This window comes from Hylobates moloch, unplaced genomic scaffold, assembly GCF_009828535.3.
Source record: "Hylobates moloch isolate HMO894 unplaced genomic scaffold, HMol_V3 SCAFFOLD_1, whole genome shotgun sequence".
Taxonomy (NCBI): Eukaryota; Metazoa; Chordata; class Mammalia; order Primates; family Hylobatidae; genus Hylobates; species Hylobates moloch.
The window spans coordinates 93,290,295-93,311,185 of record NW_026652276.1 but is presented as its reverse complement, the minus strand read 5'-3'; the positions used below and the strand labels follow the sequence as shown (position 1 = coordinate 93,311,185).

At 52.5% G+C, this 20,891-nt stretch overlaps 1 protein-coding gene across 8 annotated transcripts in view; it reads left to right on the top strand.

Annotated features, from left to right (window-relative positions):
- Positions 1 to 20,891, top strand: part of IQCE (IQ motif containing E) — a 54,228-nt gene that overhangs the window by 19,901 nt on the left and 13,436 nt on the right. For all 8 annotated transcript variants that reach the window (XM_032755740.2, XM_032755745.2, XM_058442180.1 and 5 more), the window contains 9 exons: positions 2,720 to 2,790; positions 3,849 to 3,921; positions 4,221 to 4,270; positions 6,489 to 6,652; positions 8,037 to 8,092; positions 10,095 to 10,294; positions 13,096 to 13,200; positions 14,925 to 15,015; positions 18,240 to 18,407. In XM_032755740.2, the coding sequence (XP_032611631.1) occupies positions 2,720 to 2,790; positions 3,849 to 3,921; positions 4,221 to 4,270; positions 6,489 to 6,652; positions 8,037 to 8,092; positions 10,095 to 10,294; positions 13,096 to 13,200; positions 14,925 to 15,015; positions 18,240 to 18,407 (978 nt within the window). The remainder of the gene's footprint in view (positions 1 to 2,719; positions 2,791 to 3,848; positions 3,922 to 4,220; positions 4,271 to 6,488; positions 6,653 to 8,036; positions 8,093 to 10,094; positions 10,295 to 13,095; positions 13,201 to 14,924; positions 15,016 to 18,239; positions 18,408 to 20,891) is intronic.

Below are 20,891 nucleotides of genomic sequence, written 5' to 3'. Positions count from 1 at the left end.
AGAATGTAGAAAGATTGTATAATCATTACATGTTTAAAGTAGATAGTGAAAGCCTAGCTCTGCAACTAGGCACAAAGTAAATCCTTAACAAATGCCTGTAAGTAGTGGGTACTTCTGTAATGAAAAGGCTCCATATTTTTGTTGTTCTGGTGCTGTGTGTGTGTGTGTGTGTGTGTGTGTGTGTGTGTCTGTGGGTATTTTTTTTTTTCTTGAGACAGGGACTCACTCTGTTGCCCAGGCTGGCGTGCAATGGCAGGATCATGGCTCACTGCAGCACTCAGCTCAGGTGATCCCTGGCTCAGGTGATACTCCCACCTCAATCTCCTGAGTACCCGGGACTACAGGCACGTGCCACCAGACACAGCTAATTTTTTTTTAGTTTTGGTAAGATGGGGTCTTGCGAAGTTTCCCAGGCTCATGTGATCCTTCTCCCTTGGCCTCCTAAAGTGTTGGGATTACAGGCCTCAGCCACTGCACCTGGCTAAGCTTAGTTTAAAGTAGGAATTCTACATCCTAGGGTATATGCAGTATTCATTATCACATGGCAAACTGTCCATCAGTGTGGCTGTGCCCTGTGGCCTGCTGTGTCTACTTGTCATCACCTGCCTTCAAGAAACATTTGCAGATGTGCCTGAGGAAGCCTGGCCAAGGATTTCGATTGGAGGATTGACCAGAATCACAAAAATGGGCCACCACTGAAGTATGTGTCAGTAGGCTACAGTGACAGATTTTAGAGCATAGCCAAAAAAAAAAAAAAAGATTTTAAAAGTGTCTATCTGCCAGGCGCAGTTCCTCGTGCCTGTAATCCCAGCACTTTGGGAGGCCGAGGCAGGTGGATCACCTGAAGTCAGGAGTTCAACACCAGCCTGGCCAACATGGTGAAGCCCCGTCTGTACTGAAAATACAAAAAATTAGCCAGGTATGATGGCGCGTGTCTGTAATCCCAGCTACTCAGGAGGCTGAGGCAGGAGAATCACTTGAACCCGGGAGGCGGAGGTTGCAGTGAGCTGAGATCATGCCGCTGCACTCCAGCCTGGGCTACAAGAGTCAAACTCTGTCTCAAAAAAAAAAAAAAAGTGTCTATCAATAGGAGAGACTGGATAGAGATACTGTGGGAAATAGTGTGGATTCACAGGTGCCAGCAGGGACAGAGCACCAGGAGGAGTTGTTGAATGTTAGAAAAAAAAAAAAAAAAAGCAAGATGCAGAGGGATGCATGTGGCAGAGCCCCGTTCCTGTGAGAACAGAGGGCCTGACTCCCCGAATGCACACACACGGCCATGCACACAACCAGGTGCTGAGGGGCACGCAAGCGGAAACAGGATTCCATTGGCGGAAGAGGGGAGTGGCCAGGTCAGAGTATTTTAGCCTCTATAACATCTTTTTTTTGAGACAGAGTCTGCTCTAGCTACTCAGCTACTCCCGAGTAGCTGGGACTACAGACGCCTGCCACCACGCCCGGCTAATTTTTTGTATTTTTAGTAGAGACGGGGTTTCACCGTGTTAGCCAGGATGATCTTGATCTCCTGACCTTGTGATCCGCCCACCTTGGCCTCCCAAAGTGCTGGGATTACAGGCACGAGCCACCGTGCCCGGCCCTGTAACATCTTCATTTTTTTAAGGAAAATGTATTCATGTATGACTAACATAATTTATTTGTTTATTTATTTATTTATTTTGAGACTGAGTCTGGCTCCGTCACCTAGGCTGGAGTGCAGTGGCGAGATCTCGACTCACTGCAACCTCCACCTCCCGTGTTCAAGCGATTCTCCTGCCTCAGCCTCCTGAGTAGTTGGGATTACAAGCACCTACCACCATGCCCGGCTAATTTTTGTATTTTTAGTAGAGATGGGGTTTCACCATGTTGGCCAGGCTGGTCTCAAGCTCCTAACCTCAGGCAATCTGCCTGCCTTGGCTTCCCAAAGTGCTGGGATTACAGGCGTGAGCCACTGCACCCAGCCAACTAATATAATTTAAAATGACTTTAAAATCCAATTTAAAAGTTGTCTGTTCAAGCCTGGTGTGGTGGCTCACACATATAATCCTAGTACTTTGGGAGGCCAAGGCAGGCAGATTGCTTGAGCCCAGGAATTCAACACCAGTCTGGGCAACATAGTGAAACCCCATCTCTATTTAAAAGTTGTCTATTTAGAAGAAAAGAATGTTCTTTAAAGAATATAAGAATGTTATCTCCTCTAAGCAAGACATTCACAGAAAAGGAGGTGAGGAGGCCGCTGGAGCTGTTCTCCCTTCCCCAAATAGAGGGAAGCGGCTCCTCAGGCCCCTACGGCTGCGCTGTCTCCCAGCCTCACTCACTGCCCCGTGGAGACTGAACTGGGAGGCCCTAGGGGCTTCGGGTCCATGGTTTGTCCAGCTGGTGATGGGGCTGCTTCCTTTATTTAATATAATCAAGGGCACACCCTGCTCTGTCCCCCAAGTGTGCGGTGTGCTTGGGGGAGGGCTGCCAGTCGGTCCGTGTGCCCACGATGGCTGCCACCTCCTGCTCCAGCTGGTGTCGCACCCCTGCCATTCACCCAGCCTGAGGGAGAGGACAGCACAGTGGGGCCCTCCCTCTTCCCTGGGCCCGTAGTCTAGAAGAGAGCACAGCACTAGAGGGAGGAAGGACAGTGAGGTGTGCAGGTGCTCTGGGAGGAGGGGACAGCCCCATCTACCGAGGGAGAGTGGGGGCGGCCTGCCTGATGGGCACGTTCCCCGGGCAGGTCATTAACGGGCTGAAGCAGAGGATCCTGAAGCTGGAACAGCAGTGCAAGGAGAAGGACGGCACCATCAGGTAGGCACCATCAGGTGGGCGCCATCAGGTGGGAGCCATCAGCCGGGCACCATCAGGCGGGCACCATCAGGTAGACACAGGGCCTGCACCCTCTCCCCTGCCTCCCGCCCTGCTGTTCTGCTCACTCAGACGCCAGCCTTTATTCCTCCCCAACCCCGTCCTGTGTCCCTACTGCCACCCCAAAGCCAAAGGTGAATATTAGCTGCCTCTTTTTAATATTTTTATTGTCTTTGTTCCCTCTAAGTATTTCCCTTTAACTTCTTCCTGTTATATTTAAAAGATGCTTTCTCGAAACCTGCTTGTTCTATGGGCCCCTGTATCTTTCCAGGATGAGGTTTTAATGCCTCAGTCCCGCGCCATCCTTGTGTTGTTTTGGTGTGGCTACTCGTGTTTCTTTACCTGCCTTTCGAGTGCGAAGGGAGAGTCTTTCTGGGCCGTGTTTTGGTTTCTTTAAGGGAAACTGAGGCCGCATGTCCATTGCCTCATGTCTCCTGTTCGTACAATAGTTCTCCCCTCGTTTCCTGCCGAATTTTGTCAACTTAAGTTTGCAGATTTTGTCTTGTTTCAGTGCAGAACCTCCATGACTTTGCTTTCGTTTCTCTGTCGGTGTCTCTATCTAAAGTCTACTCTCTGTTGAGAGCGAGGGGATAGCCTGACAGTGCCAGGGAAAAGGTGATTCTCTCTTCCTTACAAAACCAGCCATTCAAAGACTGCTTGTCCTCTCTAAGCTCCAAGGTCTTTCTGCACCATTAATCCAGTCTTTTAAAGACAGCATCTTACTTGGAGAAGAATATCTCTAGGGAAGCTGTTTACTCACTTTGGAAAGTGGCTGGTCTACACAGGAGATGCTTTCCGGCGTGAGGAATTCTCCCATCAGGCTCGAAACGAGTCACTTGTTCAAGGCACAAGTCGAATGAAGGCCCGTTCAGGCTTTTCCCTCCCATCCTGGGTCTTTTCCAAAGCCTCTCCTCTTCCGAATGTTCTGGGAAACTCTTCTTCTTGCTCTGTCCTCTGAGAACACTGGCACGTCCCTGTTAATGCTGAACTTGGGTTTTCAGCAAACTCCAGACCGATATGAAGACTACCAACTTGGAAGAGATGCGGATCGCCATGGAGACGTACTACGAGGAGGTGCGCCGTGCTGGGTGGCGGAGCGGAGGGCGGGCACCATCCTGGGTGGCGGAGTGGAGGGCGGGCACCGAGTGGGAGGGGACCGGCGCTGGCCCCGGGTGGTGGGCCAAGCCCAGGTGGCCCAGAGCTGCACTCCCGGAGCCTGCTCCTGCTTCAGCCCAGTGGAAAGATGAAGTGCGGCCACTTAGTTCCCGCTTCTGGCCGTAGGCAGCAGTCAGGACTGTGATGTCGGTGTTTTCAGATAAGGTCTTCTCCATGCTAGCCTTGTGTTTTCATGCATTTCAATTTGGTATTTACAGGTGCATCGTCTCCAGACCCTCTTGGCAAGTTCTGAAACCACCGGAAAGAAGTATGATGGCCGTTTGCAAGCTGTGTTTTGTGTGTTGCCTTCACGTTGTGGAAGCTCCTCTGAGAGCGTGTGGCTATTTTGTGGGTGTGGCATATACTGCCCTTAGCTTGGCAGCGGTGCCAACACTGCACCTGTTCTGTTCAGGGTTAGAGTTGACACGTTTCCATTTGCGGTGTTCACAGACCCTTCATAGTGACCACGTGTTGACGGCCAATGCGTGTTCGATGCTGCCCATGTTTGTTATAGATTCTACATCCTGCCTTCCAGCTTAGAGCTAGAAGGTGCTGTTTCAAAGCAGATCCACTTTTTTTTTTTTTTTTTTTTTTTTGAGACGGAGTCTCGCTCTGTCGCCCAGGCTGGAGTGCAGTGGCGCAATCTCGGCTCACTGCAAGCTCCGCCTCCCGGGTTCACGCCATTCTCCTGCCTCAGCCTCTCCGAGTAGCTGGGACTACAGGCGCCCGCCACCACGCCCGGCTAATTTTTTGTATTTTTAGTAGAGACGGGGTTTCACCGTGGTCTCGATCTCCTGACCTCGTGATCCGCCCGCCTCGGCCTCCCAAAGTGCTGGGATTACAAGCGTGAGCCACCGCGCCCGGCCGCAGATCCACCTTTTAAGGAAGACATTGCATACAAGGACAAGTTTACTTTGCCACCTAATGTTTTCCTAAATAAGTTTATCAGGAGGAACACTGAGGTTCTCCTTGTCTGGTAGATCTCCCACATCCCTTTCCCAAAGGATACAGCACCAGGCTTCCATCCGCTTCTGGGTGGCTGATTCCTGACCATGGCTTTGGCCACGTCACTGGCCTCTGCAGCAGTTTGCTGACGTCATGTACTGCTTTCCTTTTTCTTTACCCCTAATCCTTAAAACTGGTTGGAAAACTTTTTCTGTAAAGGGCCAGATACTAACTACAGTCGATTCTCATTATTCAGTTATAAAGTGTCTGTAGGTTTCCGTTGTATAGTGGTTATCACGTCTGCCTTACAGAGTTATAAAGTCTCCATGAACACGGAACGAGCGAATACTAAGCCACTGCTGCAGTAGGAGGTACAGGGCTCCTGTGAGCTTCTGCTCACAACATTCTTTTTTTTTTTTGAAAAATGTCGCCCAGGCTGGAGTGCAGTGGCGTGATCTCAGCTCACTGCAACCTTTGCCTCCTGGGTTCAAGTGATTATCTTGCCTCAGCCTCCCGAGTAGCTGGGACTGTACAGGCACGTGCCACCACGCCTAGATAATTTTTGTATTTTTGGTAGAGACGGGGTTTTACCATGTTGGCAAGGCTGGTCTCGAACTCCTGACCTCAGATGATCCGCCTACCTCAGCCTCCCAAAGTGCTGGGATTATAGGCGTGAGCCACCACGCCCGGCCTGGTCGCAACATTTTCATCAGCTAGTCAGTGTATAACCTGGCTAATGTGTGTCTCTGTTTAAAGACACCCTATTTAATAGTGATTGTGGATTAATTTTCATCAAACTCACAGCTGGCCTGAACGAGGCTTCTCGTGCACACATAAGCATCTCCACGGGGGCCCACACAGCCTTCCTGAGCTTAGAGGCACTGGATGGCACTCGGCACTGCAGTCCAGCCCACGCAAGGCAGCATCACCAGCAAGCAGCACAGAAACGTGAGAGCCACAGCGCCAGGCAGGCCATGGAAAGCACACTTGTTTTTACATGAGCTGAGGTGAGGAGCCGAGCACTACCTGGGTCAGCCCCAGCTGGGAACGTGTGCGCCATCGACTGGCATTTTTCATCACCTGTGCACATGCGAGAATTCCCACAAAACCCACATGAGTAATGATTTTGGACTGACGGATCTGTTTTAGCAGCAAGCACATTTGCAGTTACGGGATCTGTGGATAGTGAGGATCGACTGTACTTTAGACCTCGTGGGCTAAGAGGCGAAATCTAAGCTATTCTGCAGGCACCTGGTGTAACAGGATACATTTCCACAGCCCTTCTAGTGATGGCATGGAACACGACATTTTGTTACACAGGTTTACCTTGCATAAGGATGGGGTTCCATTTTGGGTGCTAACGTGTTGCTTATTTAGGGTTCAAAGTTATTACTGCCTATTCGATTTCAAATACTTACCTGCAAAAACAACTCTGAGCTCACAACCAACAGAGCAAGCTGTGATTCACCTGTACCTCGTTTCAAGCGTGTGTGAAACCAGCTTAGCAATGCAAACCTCAGCCCACGATTTGGTTGTTCCAGGCCCCTGGGGGAGAAGAAGACGGGCGCCAAAAGGCAGAAGAAGATGGGCAGTGCCCTCCTGAACTTGTCCCGGAGTGTCCAGGAGCTCACGGAGGAGAACCAGAGCCTGAAGGAGGACTTGGACCGCGTGCTGAGCACCTCCCCAACCATCTCCAAGACACAGGGTACCTTCCTGAAAGCCACTCCAGGAGGGAGGCCAGGGAAGGGCAGGGCGTGGCCACTGGGTAGGCCCAACTGAGGGCAGGCACCACGAGGGCAGATGTGAACCCTTGGGCGACGCCAGTTCCCACGTGTGCCAGCACCTGCCGTGGGCCACACGGTGCCCTGGGGATGGAGCTGCAAACGGAAGCTCACAGACATCCCTGGAGGAGACAATGTTGTGGGAGGGAGGGAGGAGCTGGGTCAGATGCGTGACATGTGTCAGATGGCCGTTAGTGCCATGGAGGAGGGGAGGAGGACACATTTTGGGGTGAGGCAGGTGGTGTGTGCAGCTGCAAGCAGGGTTGACAGGAAGGCGCCCCCAAGACAGTGACAGCTGAGCGGGACCCAGAAGGGGTGAGATAGCCATGAAGACGGCAGCAGGGGTGGGACGGGCGGGGCAGGGCTGAGTGCCTGGGAGACACGTGGAGTGTGGCCCCTGAGGCCCAGCGGAGCGAGGCAGGGTCCCTTGGGAGCCTTAGGGGTGCCGTGGGAGTGTTAGGCAGAGGGTGGAGGGGGCCGTGCTGCTTCCCGAAGCCCCCTGGCTTCTGTGCAGAGACAGGGATGGTGGCAGACAGAGGCTTCTGCACTTGTCTAGTCAGGCTGCTGGTGGCCTGGATGGGGGAGTGGTGGGTGTAGTGAAAGGTGTTGAGGGTCTGGTTGCATCTTGTAGCTGGAGCTTAGGGAAACTGCAGAGAGGGTGTAGGCTCTGAGAGGGAGCAGCCAGGCTCCAAGGCTTTTTGTCCCAGCAACTGAAAAGACAGAGTTGCTGTTTCCTGAGATGGGGAAGGCAGAGGGGCAGGTTTGGGGAATGGCCACGGGAGGTCTGAGTGTGTGGGAGTGCGGGCCAGGCAGTGGCTGTGTGGGGCTGCGGGGCAGAGGCCTGGGCTGGAGAACTGAGGATGCGGGTCACCAGCACTTAGGTGGATCGAGTGAGGTTACCTGGAGTGAGAGGAGCAGGGGGTCAGGCCCTGAACTTGGTGGTGTATGGGGGGGCGAGGGGCAGCCAGCGAGGCAGAGGGGAGGAGTGGCCAGCGAGGGGCTGTGCTTGCCAGGAAGGGGACAGGCTGAGAACCGATTGTTGGATTTGGCAGAGTGACAGTCATCAGAGATCTTGATGAGAACTGTCTTATTGGCCTGGCCAGGTGGAATCGGGAAAGGATGTCACCCCAAGATGCTTGGAGGCCGTTAATACAGACATCTCTTCACGATCCAAGGGGGCAGAAACTGGGCCAGTGCGGGGCAAAACTCTCAGGTGGCCAGGACCTGTGGGTGTGGCTCTGCAGCCTCAGGCGGTACCCTGGCAGTGCCCACCAGGATGCCGTTTTGAAACCGCATTGCTTCCATCAGGTTATGTGGAATGGAGCAAGCCCCGGCTGCTGAGGCGCATTGTGGAGCTGGAGAAGGTGAGCGGGTGTCTCAGTGCCACTATCGTTGGGGACCAGGGGCCTCATGCTGTGGGGACGGGCTCACGGGGTGCGGAAGGTGGCGCTGAGCATGGGACGGCTGTCCGCCAGGCAGCGCCACACACAGACCGCAAGGAGACGACTTCCAGGTCTAGACAATGCTGAAGGCAGCTCTCACATCCCTCGCAGGGCTGTGAGCTTCTGTGTGTGGCTTCAGGCAGACGCGCTTCACACTGGAGCCCCTCACAGTCCAGCCCGCCTATGCAGGCTGTGGGCTGTGCACTGCCCGCCAACAACCTGACGCTGCTTCCCACCACTCGAGTCGTGTTGGAATCCACAGGAAACTGTTGACCCAACTCCTGGCCAGCCAGAAATGTCGGGAAATGAATATTTCCCCACATCCCCTACACGACTGCAAAGTAGGAATTAGGCTGATTCTATTGGAATTGGACCTTTGCTTTGGTTTTTTTTTTTTTTTTTTTTTTTTGAGATGGAGTCTCACTCTGTCCCCAGGCTGGAGTGCAGTGGCGCGATCTCAGGTCACGGCAACCTCTGCCTCCCGGGTTCAAGTGATTCTCCTCCCTTAACCTCCCCAGTAGCTGGGACTACAGGTGCCCACCACCACGCCCGGGTAATTTTTTGTATTTTTAGTAGAGACGGGGTTTCACTGTGTTAGCCAGGATGGTCTTGATCTCCTGACCTCGTGATCTGCCCACCTTGGCCTCTTGAAGTGCTGGGATTACAGGCGTGAGCCACTGTGCCTGGCTGGTTTTTTTTTTTGAGATGGAGTCTCACTCTGTCGCCCAGGCTGCAATGCAGTGGCGTAATCTCGGCTCACTGCAACTTCTGCCTCCTGGGTTCAGGCAGTTCCCCTGCCTCAGCCTCCCCAGTAGCTGGGATTACAGGTGCCCACCACCACACCCAGCTAATTTTTGTATTTTTAGTAGACATGAGGTTTCACCATGTTGGCCAGACTGGTCTCGAACTCCTGACCCCAAGTGATCTGCCTGCCTTGGCCTTTACAGTGCTGGGATTACAGTTGTGAGCCACCGCGCCTGGCCTGGACCTTTGTATTTTAAATAGTAAATTAGAGCGTCTGTGTTGTTTGGCCAAGCAAAATAAACCTAGAGGGAAAAACGGTTTTTAAAAATAGTTTTTTACATATTTACAATGTAGAAAACTAGCCAGATGCAACGACTCACACCAGCAATCCCAGTACTTTGGGAGGCTCAACTGGGAGGATTGCTTGAGCCCAGGAATTTGAGACCAGCCTGAGCAACATAGCAAGACCCCATCTCTACCCAAAAATAACAATTAGCCAGGTGTGGTGGTGCCCACCTGTATTCCCAGCTACTTGGGAGGCTGAGGCAGGAGGAACGCTTGAGCCCAGGAGTTCAAGGATGCAGCGAGCTGTGATTGCACTCCAGCCTAGGTGACAGAGCCAGACCCCGTCTCAAAAAAAAAGAAGAAAAGTTTCTATAAATTGTGGGCATTTAAAATATAGAACTTGTTGGGAAGTCAAGGCACACGGAGGCGGTTCGGAAGCACAGTGGGCAGCACGTCCGAGAGCTGGGAGAGGCAGGAGTTGAGGGCGGGAACGGGCTCAGCAGCACTTTGCAGGTGACACCAGGATGTCACTTGAGACTGAAAGCATGAAGGTTGAAAATGTCGGCAATTCCAGGGGACGGGAGGGTAGATGTGCAGAGTTATTTGAGTCCCCTCCCTTCGTGCCCTCCTCTCTGTTTTGATGGCTTCTGCCTGCACCCTGCCTCGGCGGGGTCTGTGCGTGCCTCGCTTCTGATTAAAGAGAGCTGAGCAGGGATCATGCTGTCCCAGTAGCTTGTGCCCGGTGGCGTCTCTGGGTAACTCGGCTCCCCTCAAAGCTTTCTTGTGGCCCTGCTGGAGACTCGGTTCGCCCTGGTTCAGTGTCTCTTTTCTGGGTTTGGTAAATAGAAAGTAGAAATGAGAACTAGCATCTAACACATGCCTGTGTTGCCTCCAGAAACTAAGTGTGATGGAGAGCTCAAGATCACACGCTGCAGAGCCGGTCAGATCACACCCGCCAGCCTGCCCTGCATCCAGCTCTGCGCTGCACGGACAGCCACGAGGGGACCGCAACGAGGACCACGAGTGTCTCCAAGGGGCCGTGAGAGACCTGAAGGAAGAGCGGACCGCCCTGCAGGAGCAGCTGCTGCAGAGAGAGTAGGTCCTCCCCAGGCCCTGCCAGTGTCCCCACAGGCACAGCTGCTGCAGAGAGAGTAGATCCTCCCCAGGCCCCGCCAGTGTCCCCACAGGCACAGCTGCTGCAGAGAGAGTAGGTCCTCCCGAGGCCCCGCCAGTGTCCCCACAGGCACAGCTGCTGCAGAGAGAGTAGGTCCTCCCCAGGCTCCGCCAGTGTCCCCACAGGCACAGCTGCTGCAGAGAGAGTAGGTCCTCCCCAGGCCCCGCCAGCAGCCTCACCAGGGAAGCAGCTCTCACTCCCTATGGAAACTGATTGTTGCCAGGGTTAAATAGTTGTCAATTTGGAAAACTGTTCAGCTCGTAGTAGTCACTGCATAAATATTTTTATATGATTCTAAAACTGCTTACATTTTGGTGGTGAAATAAAGGCAGCTTTAGTGATAAAAAGAAGATACTGGCCGGGTGCGGTGGCTCACGCCTATAATCCCAGCACTTTGGGAGGCCGAAGTGGGAGGATTGCTTGAGGCCAGGAGTTTCAGACCAGCCTGGGCAACATAGCAAGACTCCATCTCTACAAAAAATTTCTTAAATTAACTGGGCCTGGTGGCTCATGTCTGTAGTCCCAGTTACTCAGGAGGCCAAGGCAGGAGGATCGCTTGAGCCCAAGAGTTTGAGGCTGCAGTGAGGTATGATCGTGTCACTGCACTCCAGCCTAGGCAACTGAGTGAGACCTCAACTCAAAAGTGTAGGGAATGGTGGGAGAGCACATTTAAATCTCTCCACCCTGAATTCCAGAGGAATCTTCAAATTGTCTATTAGAGAGGAATTTACTTTCATTGGTTTATGTAAAATCAATTAGATTTTATGCAGCATGATCTTAATTCAGAATATGTTTATGGGGCATATGATCTATTAATACATATGAAATAAAACATAAATGCTCCAGCCTGATGCAGTGGCTCACGCCTGTAATCCCAGCACTTTGGGAGGCCGAGGTGGCAGGATTGCCTGAGTCCAGGAGTTCGAGACCAACCTGGGCAGCATGCTGAAACCTCGTCCCTACAAAAAATACAAAAATTAGCCAGTCGTAGTGGCTCAAGCCTGTAATCCCAGCTATTTGGGAGGCTGAGGTGGGAGAATCGCTTGAGCCTGGGAAGTTGAGGCTGCAGTGAGCTATAATCATACCACTGCATGCCAGCCTGGGTGACAGTGAGACTGTCTCAAAAAAAAAAAAAAATTAAGACATATGCTGTGAAATACTTGGTGTGACCATAGGGCTGGGAAGGCAGGGCCTCACTGGGTGTTCTGGAGTTCCGTGACCCATGGCCACGTAACACCCGGCCTGGCTCCTGTCCTCCTCCCGTTTGCAGCTCCTCTGGGCTCAGCTCTGTCATGAGTCAGCCACCTCCATCATCTTTGGAATGATGTTTCTCTAGTTTGCAAGAACTGCAATGACTTGCCCCTCAGAGTGGCCTATGAAGCAAGCAGCAGCAGCAAGAGCTGGGAGCTGGTTAGAATGCAGGTGCCCAGGCCCTACCCCAGCCTTTGGAATCACACCCTGCATCCAGTGGGATCTGCAGGTGATTTTTTTTTTTTTTTTTGAGACAGAGTCTCACTCTGTCGCCCAGGCTGAAGTTCAGTGGCACAATCTGGGCTCACTGCAAACTCTGCCTCCCCATTTCAAGCGATTCTCATGCCTCATCCTCCCACGTAGCTGGGATTACAGGCATGTGCCACCACACCTGGCTAATTTTTGTATTTTTAGTAGAGATGGGGTTTCACAATGTTGGCCAGGCTGAGTCTGGAACTCCTGATCTCAAGTGATCTGCCCGCCTCGGCCTCCCAAAGTGCTGGGATTACTGGTGTGAGCCACCACACTCAGCCCTACAGGTGATTTGTGTGCACTTTAGGGTCTGAGAAAAACTTGGCCAGTGCCTCCCAGCCTGCTACATTCTCTGCTGCTTGCTGTGAACAGTAGAAGGCCAACCTGTCACCACTGTCCTTACCCCTCACGTGAGGTCTCAGAGCACATTTATGCCAATTGATAGGTCCTTTGTAAAAATTAGTATTTCACGACAAGTTTTTCCAATTAAGCAGTCATTACAGAGTTCATAGACATTAGGTAAAGAAAATTAAGGTAGTCATTATGAAAGGTAAATAACTTCTGGAATTATCTATGAAGCTGTCAAGTGGCATGACAAGAGCCACCTCTAATGAGCCCTTACTGTGTGACAGGGGCTCTGTGAAGCACTCTAGGGTTTCTAGCATTTAATACAGAGACTCACAGGGCCTGAGCAGTCAGGGCTCGTAGACAGCATACAGTCCATCTGAGACTCAGACAGAAGTCTCCGTCAAAAAGGCCAGTGTGTGGCCATCGCACCACATGGGACGCAAGAAACGCATCTGGGAGCAGTTCAGCTGGAGCCCCGCACAGGCAGTGCCACGGTCTAGGCAGGGCAGGCCCCTGCCCCATTCACGGACCCTGCGCCTGCCTGCAGCACCCTCACGTGGGTGTGAGGTCCGTGCCAATGAGTGGAGGCTGGAGGGATAACTCCTCATTCTATGGCCTGACGGCAGGGCCTTCTCTGGCTTAGTCCTGTTGATCCCCTGCACACAGCAGGCACTCGGTTCAGGGCAGGCAGGGCCCTGAGGTCTGTCCTTGGTACTGTGTGATTAGAAATGGGCCTTTCGTGCTCCTCCTGCCCCACCATCCGCTGTCCTAAGGAAGGGTTGAGCACCGTCACTTTTCTGTAGCACCTTCCTGCTCTGACATAACCTTCAGTTTTCGTGAACGCTGACGAGTCTCCTATTGTTGTGTGCAGTTTGGAGGTGAAGCAGCTCCTGCAGGTGAAGGCTGACCTGGAGAAGGAGCTGGAGCGCACGAGGGAGGGCGAGGAGGAGAGGAGACAGCGAGAGGAGGTTTTGAGGTATGCGACCCGGGTCAGGGCTGGAGAGGACCCAGGCGAGTCTGCACTGCTGCTACCACTGTGGCCCCCTGTGGCGTCTCAGCCTTGCTGCCAGCTGGCCTCTTAGAAAGGCCAAACCTCCCTGTAGTCTTTCCATGGTTTTCTGTCACCTAGCCCGGGACTAACCTCTTGGTGCTGAGCAGGGCCTGCCCTCTGGCATCGTGGCCACCTCTCAGGGGCGTCCTCTGCTCTGGCTGTGCCAGCACCTGCCCCTTCCCAACCAGCCGTCACACTGGCCTCTGGTCAGAACCACCCAGGTGTGGGCCACATCCTCAAGTGGGGCCGCCCATGCCCTCGCACTCATGAGAGCCAGGAAGCAGCACCCACCCCACGGCCCATCAGCTGCTGGTGGACAAACACCCTGAGGTCAACCACGCGTAGGCGCAGAGTGGATGGCAGTCCTGACTGGCCTGTCCCGGGGACCCTCGAAAACGTGGTGCTCAGCAAAGGAAGCCAGACACAAAAGGCCGCGTAGCACACGATTCTGTGCACAGGAAACATCCAGAATGGGCGGACCCATGTGACAAGTGCTGCTGCTGGGGCTGGGAGGGGAGCGGGGACTGCTGACAAGCATGGCTTTCTTTCTGGGGCGATGCAAACGTTCTGCAATTAGGGGTGGTAGGTGCACAACATTGTGAATATGCTAAAATTCACCAAATTATACACTTTAAAATAGTGAATTTTATGTGATGAGTCTTAACTTTTTAAAATGCACAAAAAAACTAGGTTAGCAATCTGAGCAGACATATTTAGCACTCAGAATAATTAGCAAGACATAGATTGCCAGAATGAAGAAAACCTTGGCCGGGCACAGTGGCTCACGCCTGTAATCCCAGCACTTTGGGAGGCCGAGGTGGGTGGGTCGTGAGGTCAGGAGTTCAAGACCAGCCTGACCAACATGGTGAAACCCTGTCTCTACTAAAAATACAAAAATTAGCCGGGCACAGCAGCAGGTGCCTGTAATCCCAGCTACTCGGGAGGCTGAGGCAGAAGAATCACTTGAACCCGGGAGGCGGAGGTTGCAGTGAGCAGAGAGCATGCCACTGTACTCTAGCCTGGGCGACAGAGTGGGACTCCATCTCAAAAAAAAAAAAAGAAAAGAAAAGAAAAGAAAGAAAACATTTCATTTTCAGGAGAAATCTGACTGAATTCCGTCAGAAGGCTAGCATTAAAGTAAATCCGAAAGGGCACATGTGCAGAAATGAGTTTTTTTTTTTTGCCTTTAGTACCTGGAATGAATATCTAAATTGCAGTGCCTTCTGTTCATACTGTTTACTAAAACCCCAGTTATCCCTGCTTATTTATCTCAAATGCGTGGGCTCAAGTGATCCTCTGGCCTCGGCCGCACTCGGCCTCCTACTTACTTATCATTCACACAATGGATTCTTTTTAGTTCTTAGCTGTTTCAGGAGAGGTGCTGGGCCCTGGGGGTCCTCAGCCCCGGCCTCATGGGGCTTCCAGCCTAGAGCGGGAGACAACAGGAAGTCCCGGCCTGCGATGGTTTCTGGGGCCATCAGGTCATAGCTGGGGCCCAGTGGCTCAGGGAGACGTGGCCCCACCAGCTCTCTACAGGTTGCCCGGTGTCCCCCTGTCTCAGCGTGGACCGCCCGCCCCACCCTGCCCTGCGCCGGCCTTCCTCACATAGTGACGGGTGAGGTGTCTCATCTTTTCCCTTTCCGCCTTAGAGAGGAGATTCAGACGCTTACCAGCAAGCTCCAAGAACTGCAAGAAGTGAAGAAAGAAGAGAAAGAGGATCGCCCGGAAGTTCCTCATAAGGTACAGTGACTGTTCGGCTGAGTCTCCCGTCAGGTGCGGTGAGACTTTGGCTGGTCATGACGGTTCCGACCGTTTCCCTGCCCAGAGTTTTTCTGACCATCCACTGAAAATCCCACTCCCTTTTATCATCACCATTGATTTCTATAACTCGTGTCGTGTGTATCAAAGTCCGGGGTTTTGGATTAATTGACTGTCAACAAATTGACTTCTCGAACTGATATTTGAGTCTCAAGGCTGGTGAGTAAAGAGTTCCCCAAAAGCTCGGTCATGCGGAGGGTGTAGTTATGAGGCCGGAGCTGTCACTGAGAGGCAGGAGGGGCTTGGGGGGAAAGGACGAAGGCTCAACCAGGCCCCTGCATGGACCTGGGCATGCGTCCTCTCCTCTCATCTAAGTTCCAGAACACGAGGTTGGCAAAGCCTCAGTGGGCACTGCCCTCTGGGTGGGGTGGGGCTTCCTGTGCCCTCCCTGCCATCACTCAGCTGTGCACGGGTTGAACGTGGAGTGACTGTTAGCAGGGAACCGGCAGGTGAGCAGGGACCCTAGCCGGATGCTCTCCTGCCTCTCCACTCCCTCAGTGTGTGTGGACGCTACCTGGGGGCAGCTGGTCACGGTGGTGTCTCTGTGGCTCCGAGGTCCCTGGCTCTCTGCTGCCTCCCTGGAGGGTCGCAGCCATGCTCTGCTCACCATGGCTGGTGCTGCCTGCACTTGCACTTCTGGTGGTAGAAGGGCGTCCTCACAAATCCCCTTCCAATGGGTAGGATCCTTCAGAGGGCAGGTGTGAGCCCATGCATGTTCATACAAAAAGCAAGGAACTTGGTGTCACCATCCTGAGGCTGCAGTTTGCTCTAAGAGGAGCTCATGGGTAAAACCAATAGAAGCCACCGCCTGTGGTCCCAGCTGCTCGGGAGGCAGCAGTGGGAAGATCGCTCGAGCCCAGGAGGTGGAGGCTGCAGAGAGCCAAGGTAGCACCGCTGCCCTCCATCCTGGGCCACAGAGCCAGACCCTGTCTCACTAAAAAAAGAAAAGAAAGAGAGAAAGAGAAAAGAAAAAGGTCTGAAAATAGAGGGAGGAGAGAGAGAGAGAGAGAGAGAGAGAGAAAACAAAAGTGTCTGAAAACTGCTGAAATACAGCCTTTTCTGTGTAGTGGGGTTATAAGCAATTTTTGTTTTGTTTTACTTTCTTTTAGTATTGTCTGAATTTTTCGTAATAAGCATGTATTAGCTTTGTGTTATTTTCCTTCTCAGGAAACATTTCTATTTTAGAGAAAAGGAAGAGTGGGATTAATTGAGTGATCAGCTCTCCGAGGAGGGGAATCAGCTCTCAGCATTCACGTGGGAATGATTAATTGTAGGTTAAATGGAGTGACAAGAGTCGGTTTAAGAGTTGCCTCAAGGAATTTATAAGCATGTGAAAATTTAGATTTTTTTAGCTGTCTGTAGTTGTGTGAGTAAATGTTCATTTATCTTCTGAGAAGCTGATTTTACCTTTCTGATCACACTGGCACGGGCCACGTACTAACAGATGATCTCACTTTAGTGGAACAGAGGCCTGAAAATGTGTCAGGACTGGGGGAAGATGAGGCTCTTCTTAGGGTTACAAAATCGGAATGTGGAAACACAGGGCCGGAATGCCGGTGCCAAGCAACTTGGTGCCACAGCTAAAGGGGTCTGGAAACAGCTGGCTGTGTGGATGTACCCAGGGCATCTTCGTCAGGGATATTAAGATGTGCACACACCCAAGTGACCGTCCTAGGAAGTTTACACTCCCAGGTCCCTAGAAACAGGAGGCAGGGCATGCAAGGCCACGCAGGAACGGCGCGTCGGCCAGGAGGTGGTAGGGTCGTGCAGAAGACCGGGGCCAGGGCCTTTATCATGAGAAGCAGCGAGCGAGGTGAGGTGAGCCAGCTGGTTAGGGCCGGTGGGCTGGAAGCTTGAAGAATTTCAGCAGGACCTGGGCCACAGGGTGGTCTTGAGCTGTCCCGCACCTGGCCCTGGGTGATTAAGGCTGAGAAACACTGCCTTCTGGAGTGTGGGGCCCAATGCAGGAGGCGATTCTGAGTGTGGGCGCTGGATTAGCTGCTCGCATAGGATGGCCGTGCCCAAAGGCAGGCCCTTCACTGTCTAGGAATTGGCCAGGCCCAGAGGGGCAGCAAGGCCCCAGATGCCCAAGCATCGTTAACACACAGAAAATGAAAAGCCAGAGCAAGCCGTTCTGTGTTTGTTGAAGTCTGTGGACGGGCCACCTGCGCCCGGTGCCTGGCCCGGTGGGCACTGGAAGCAGTCTTGTGTCGCCCTCCGGGGAGGGCTTTCAGCAACAGCGTGCTCTCCACCAAGCTTGCATTCTTGAAATTAGAGGCCTTTTCATTTGTATTGGGTAGTGTCCTATGGATGATACATTTGCAGTCATCGGTGTTAGAAATCATAATTTTTCTTTTTTCTTTTTAGAGACAGGGTCTCACTGTTGCCCAGGCTGGACTATAGCGGCACAATCAGGGCTCACTGCAGCTTTGACCTCTGGGCTCAAGCGATCCTCCTGCCTCAGCCTCCCGAGTAGCTGAGGCCACGGTGGTGTGCACCACACCCGGGTGTTTTTAAAATTTTTTCATAGAGATGGGGTCTCGCTGTGTTGGCCAGGCTGGTCTTAAACTCCTGGGCTCAAGGGATCCTCCCTGCTTGGCCCCCCACATTGTTGGGATTACAAGTGTGAGCCACTGCGCCCAGCCTGAAATCATGGTTATTTCAATGGCCGTTATAGCAATCCTGGCTTGTTTCTACCTTAAAAACCATGCTAGAAATATATTGCTTTCAATCCCAGAAATCCCATGTTTATAATTTAGAGTATTAAACTAGAAAACAGAAAAGGACCCCAGAAAAACAGACAATTCTTGCAGGAACAAAATGTGGCTGAGTGTAGTGAGTGTGTGACGGCTGTGTGAAGAAGCGTCCTCTCTCCCTCCCAGGAGGCACTGCCAGACAGAGTTAAGGGAGTTTAATGAGAAGCGCGTCTGCACTTGTGTGCTCGCCTAGACGCTGTTTCTCAGCAGTACAAGAGACCGCTGTCATGTGGCCTGCAGACCAGTGTGGAACAGCTATCTCTTCCACATTAATAAGACTCACCTGATAAGCACAGCCGCACCATGCCGAGTAATATCCTGTCCCCTTGCCAGATACTGATTGTCCCTGTCCTGACTTCATCGTCCTCTTACTCCTTCAATTTCCTGCAGGCCCAAGAGCTCCCAGCTCCCACTCTCAGCAGCAGGCACTGCGAGCAAGACTGGCCGCCGGATTCCAGCGAGGAGGGGCTCCCGCGGCCCCGCTCCCCCTGCTCTGATGGGAGAAGAGACGCCGCAGCTAGAGTCCTGCAGGCCCAGTGGAAGGTGTACAAGCACAAGGTGAGACTCCCTGGGGCGACCCGGGCTGCTCCCTGTGAGTCTTCGTGCTCCAAGGCAAGCCACTCACTCTCCAGGAATGACTAGGCCTGGAGGGCCAGCCGGGCCCCAGGTGTCTGAGCACCGTAACATACAGAAAATAAAAACCTCATTCACACACTGACTCCTCTGTTCTGGGTGCATTTTGTGCAGCAGTGAATAACTCGCCAGATTTCTTTGCATACAGTTTTCTTCCAGAACTATTCGAAAGCAAGTTTTAGATACTATGAAACGTCGGCATGTATCTTCTGAGAAAAAGTGTCTTCTACCTGACCACAGCACTGTGACTGCACCTAGGACTGTCACAGCAATTTTCTATCCTCACCTAACGGCCCTTCCTATTCACATTTCCCAAATGTCCCGAGATGCCGCCTGCAGCTATCTGTTTCCCGCCAGCATTGGGTCTCGGATGTTCTCAACCCACGTCCTGTCAGAGCCTGGGGTTGGTTGGTTATGTCTCCTTACTGTAGTTCACAGCAGCCCCCGCCCTTTCTTTTCTTTAACCAACAGTTCACCCTGGCCGATTTTGTTTGTTTTTCTGAGTTAGAGTCTTGCTCTGTTGTCCAGACTGGAGTGCAATGGCATGATCTTGGCTCACTGCAACCTCCGCCTCCCGGGTTCAAGCGATTCTCCTGCCTCAGCCTCCCTAGTAGCTGGGATTATAGGCACGCACCACCACACCCAGCTAATTTTTGTATTTTTGGTAGAGATAGGATTTCACCTTATTAGCCAGGCTGGTCTCTAACTCCTGGCCTCAGGTGATCCACCCATCTTGGCTTCCCAAAGTGCCAGGATTACAGGCATGAGCTACCACACCCAGCCCTTTTTTTCTTTTTTCATAGAAACAGGGTCTCACTCCGTCACTCAGGCTGGAGTGCAGTGGCACAATCACAGCTCACTGCAGCCTTGACCTCCTGGGCTCAAGCAATCCTCCGGCCTCAGCCCCCCAAGTAGTTGGGACTACAGGCAGGCACCACCACACCTGGCCAATTTTTGTAGAGACGGGTCTTGCTGTGTTGTCCAGGCTGGTCTTGAACTCCTGAGCTAAAGCCATTTACCTGCCTCGGCCTCCCAGAGTGCTGGGATTACAGGTGTGAGCTACCACACCTAGATTTTTTTTCTTTTTTTTTTTTGAGATGGAGTTTCGCTCTTGTCACCCCGGCTGGAATGCAGTGGCGTGATCCCAGCTAACTGCAACCTCTGCCTTCCAGGTTCAAGCGATTCTCCTGCCTCAGCTTCCCAAGTAGCTGGGATTACAGGCGTGTGCCACCACGCCCAGCTCATTTTTGTATTTTTATTAGAGACAGGGTTTCACCATGTTGGCCAGACTGGTCTCGAACTCCTGACCCCAGGTGATCCACCTGTCTTGGCCTCCCAAAGTGCTGGGATTATAGGTGTGAGCCACTGCGCCTGGCCTTTTTTTTTCTTTTTAAAGACATTTTCTTTGGCAATGGGCAGGCCAGTGTGTTACAGAATGTTCCCTGTCCTGGATCTGTTTCCTTGTGGGGTCATTAACTTATTCCTCTGTCCCCTTAATTTCCCATAAATGAGAAATAAGGTCTCCAGCTCTGATTCACCGAGGTTTGCTTTTGGCAAGAATGTCTCACGTCGAGGCTGTGTACCCCCATCCCCTCGGGACACGGATGGGCCAGGCTGGCCCCTGTTTGTGTTTCTAACCTGGTCATGGCTGCTGGCTTTCGCCATTTTAAAGAAACGAGTTTCCCTTGGTAACTGGCTGGCAGTCTATAGGGGAGAGTTTGGCCTCCATGAGGTCTGTCCCCACCACCTTTCCCCTTGTGGCCTTAGTGTCCTTCATGTCACAGCTGTCTTCGTCCGAAAAGCAGTTTCCTTATTAGCGGGGCCAACTCCTGGTCCTCCCGAAAGGGTGGGAGAAAACTTAGTGACTTCCCTTTAGGTGCTAAGCAGACCCTGGCTTGTCTGTCTGTCTGTCTGTCTGTCGGTCTCTCTCTTATTCAGTATATATATTTCTTTGCTTCCATCTTATATTCTGCTGGTCCTTGTACTCAGTTCCTCCTTAATCTCCCAAGGGAAAGATCCTGTGTACAGTAGTACAAACGTGGTCCGTGCACTCTGATAAGTATGGAAAATCAGCCGGCTGATGTACCTGTCATCCGGCCGTGGTCATTCCGTGCCATTAAGTGCACATTGATTAACTTGGCATCAACATCCGGGGAGGACTTCGCTCACGTCTATAAGACCACGTGCTCCGAGGGACCCTCTCTACTGACTGTGACGCTGTGTGTCAGCTGCAGCCTGAGAAACTTCCCAAGACACCCAAGGGTGACTGATGACCAGGTCAGGTTGGAGCCTGAACCAAAGTCCCCTTCATAACGTCCCCGGCAGGCAGCCTCAGCCTCCGAATTCTGGGGCTTATCCAGAGAGGACAGTGGTCCGGACACCTGTGCTGTGAGAGCGTTCTCACATGGG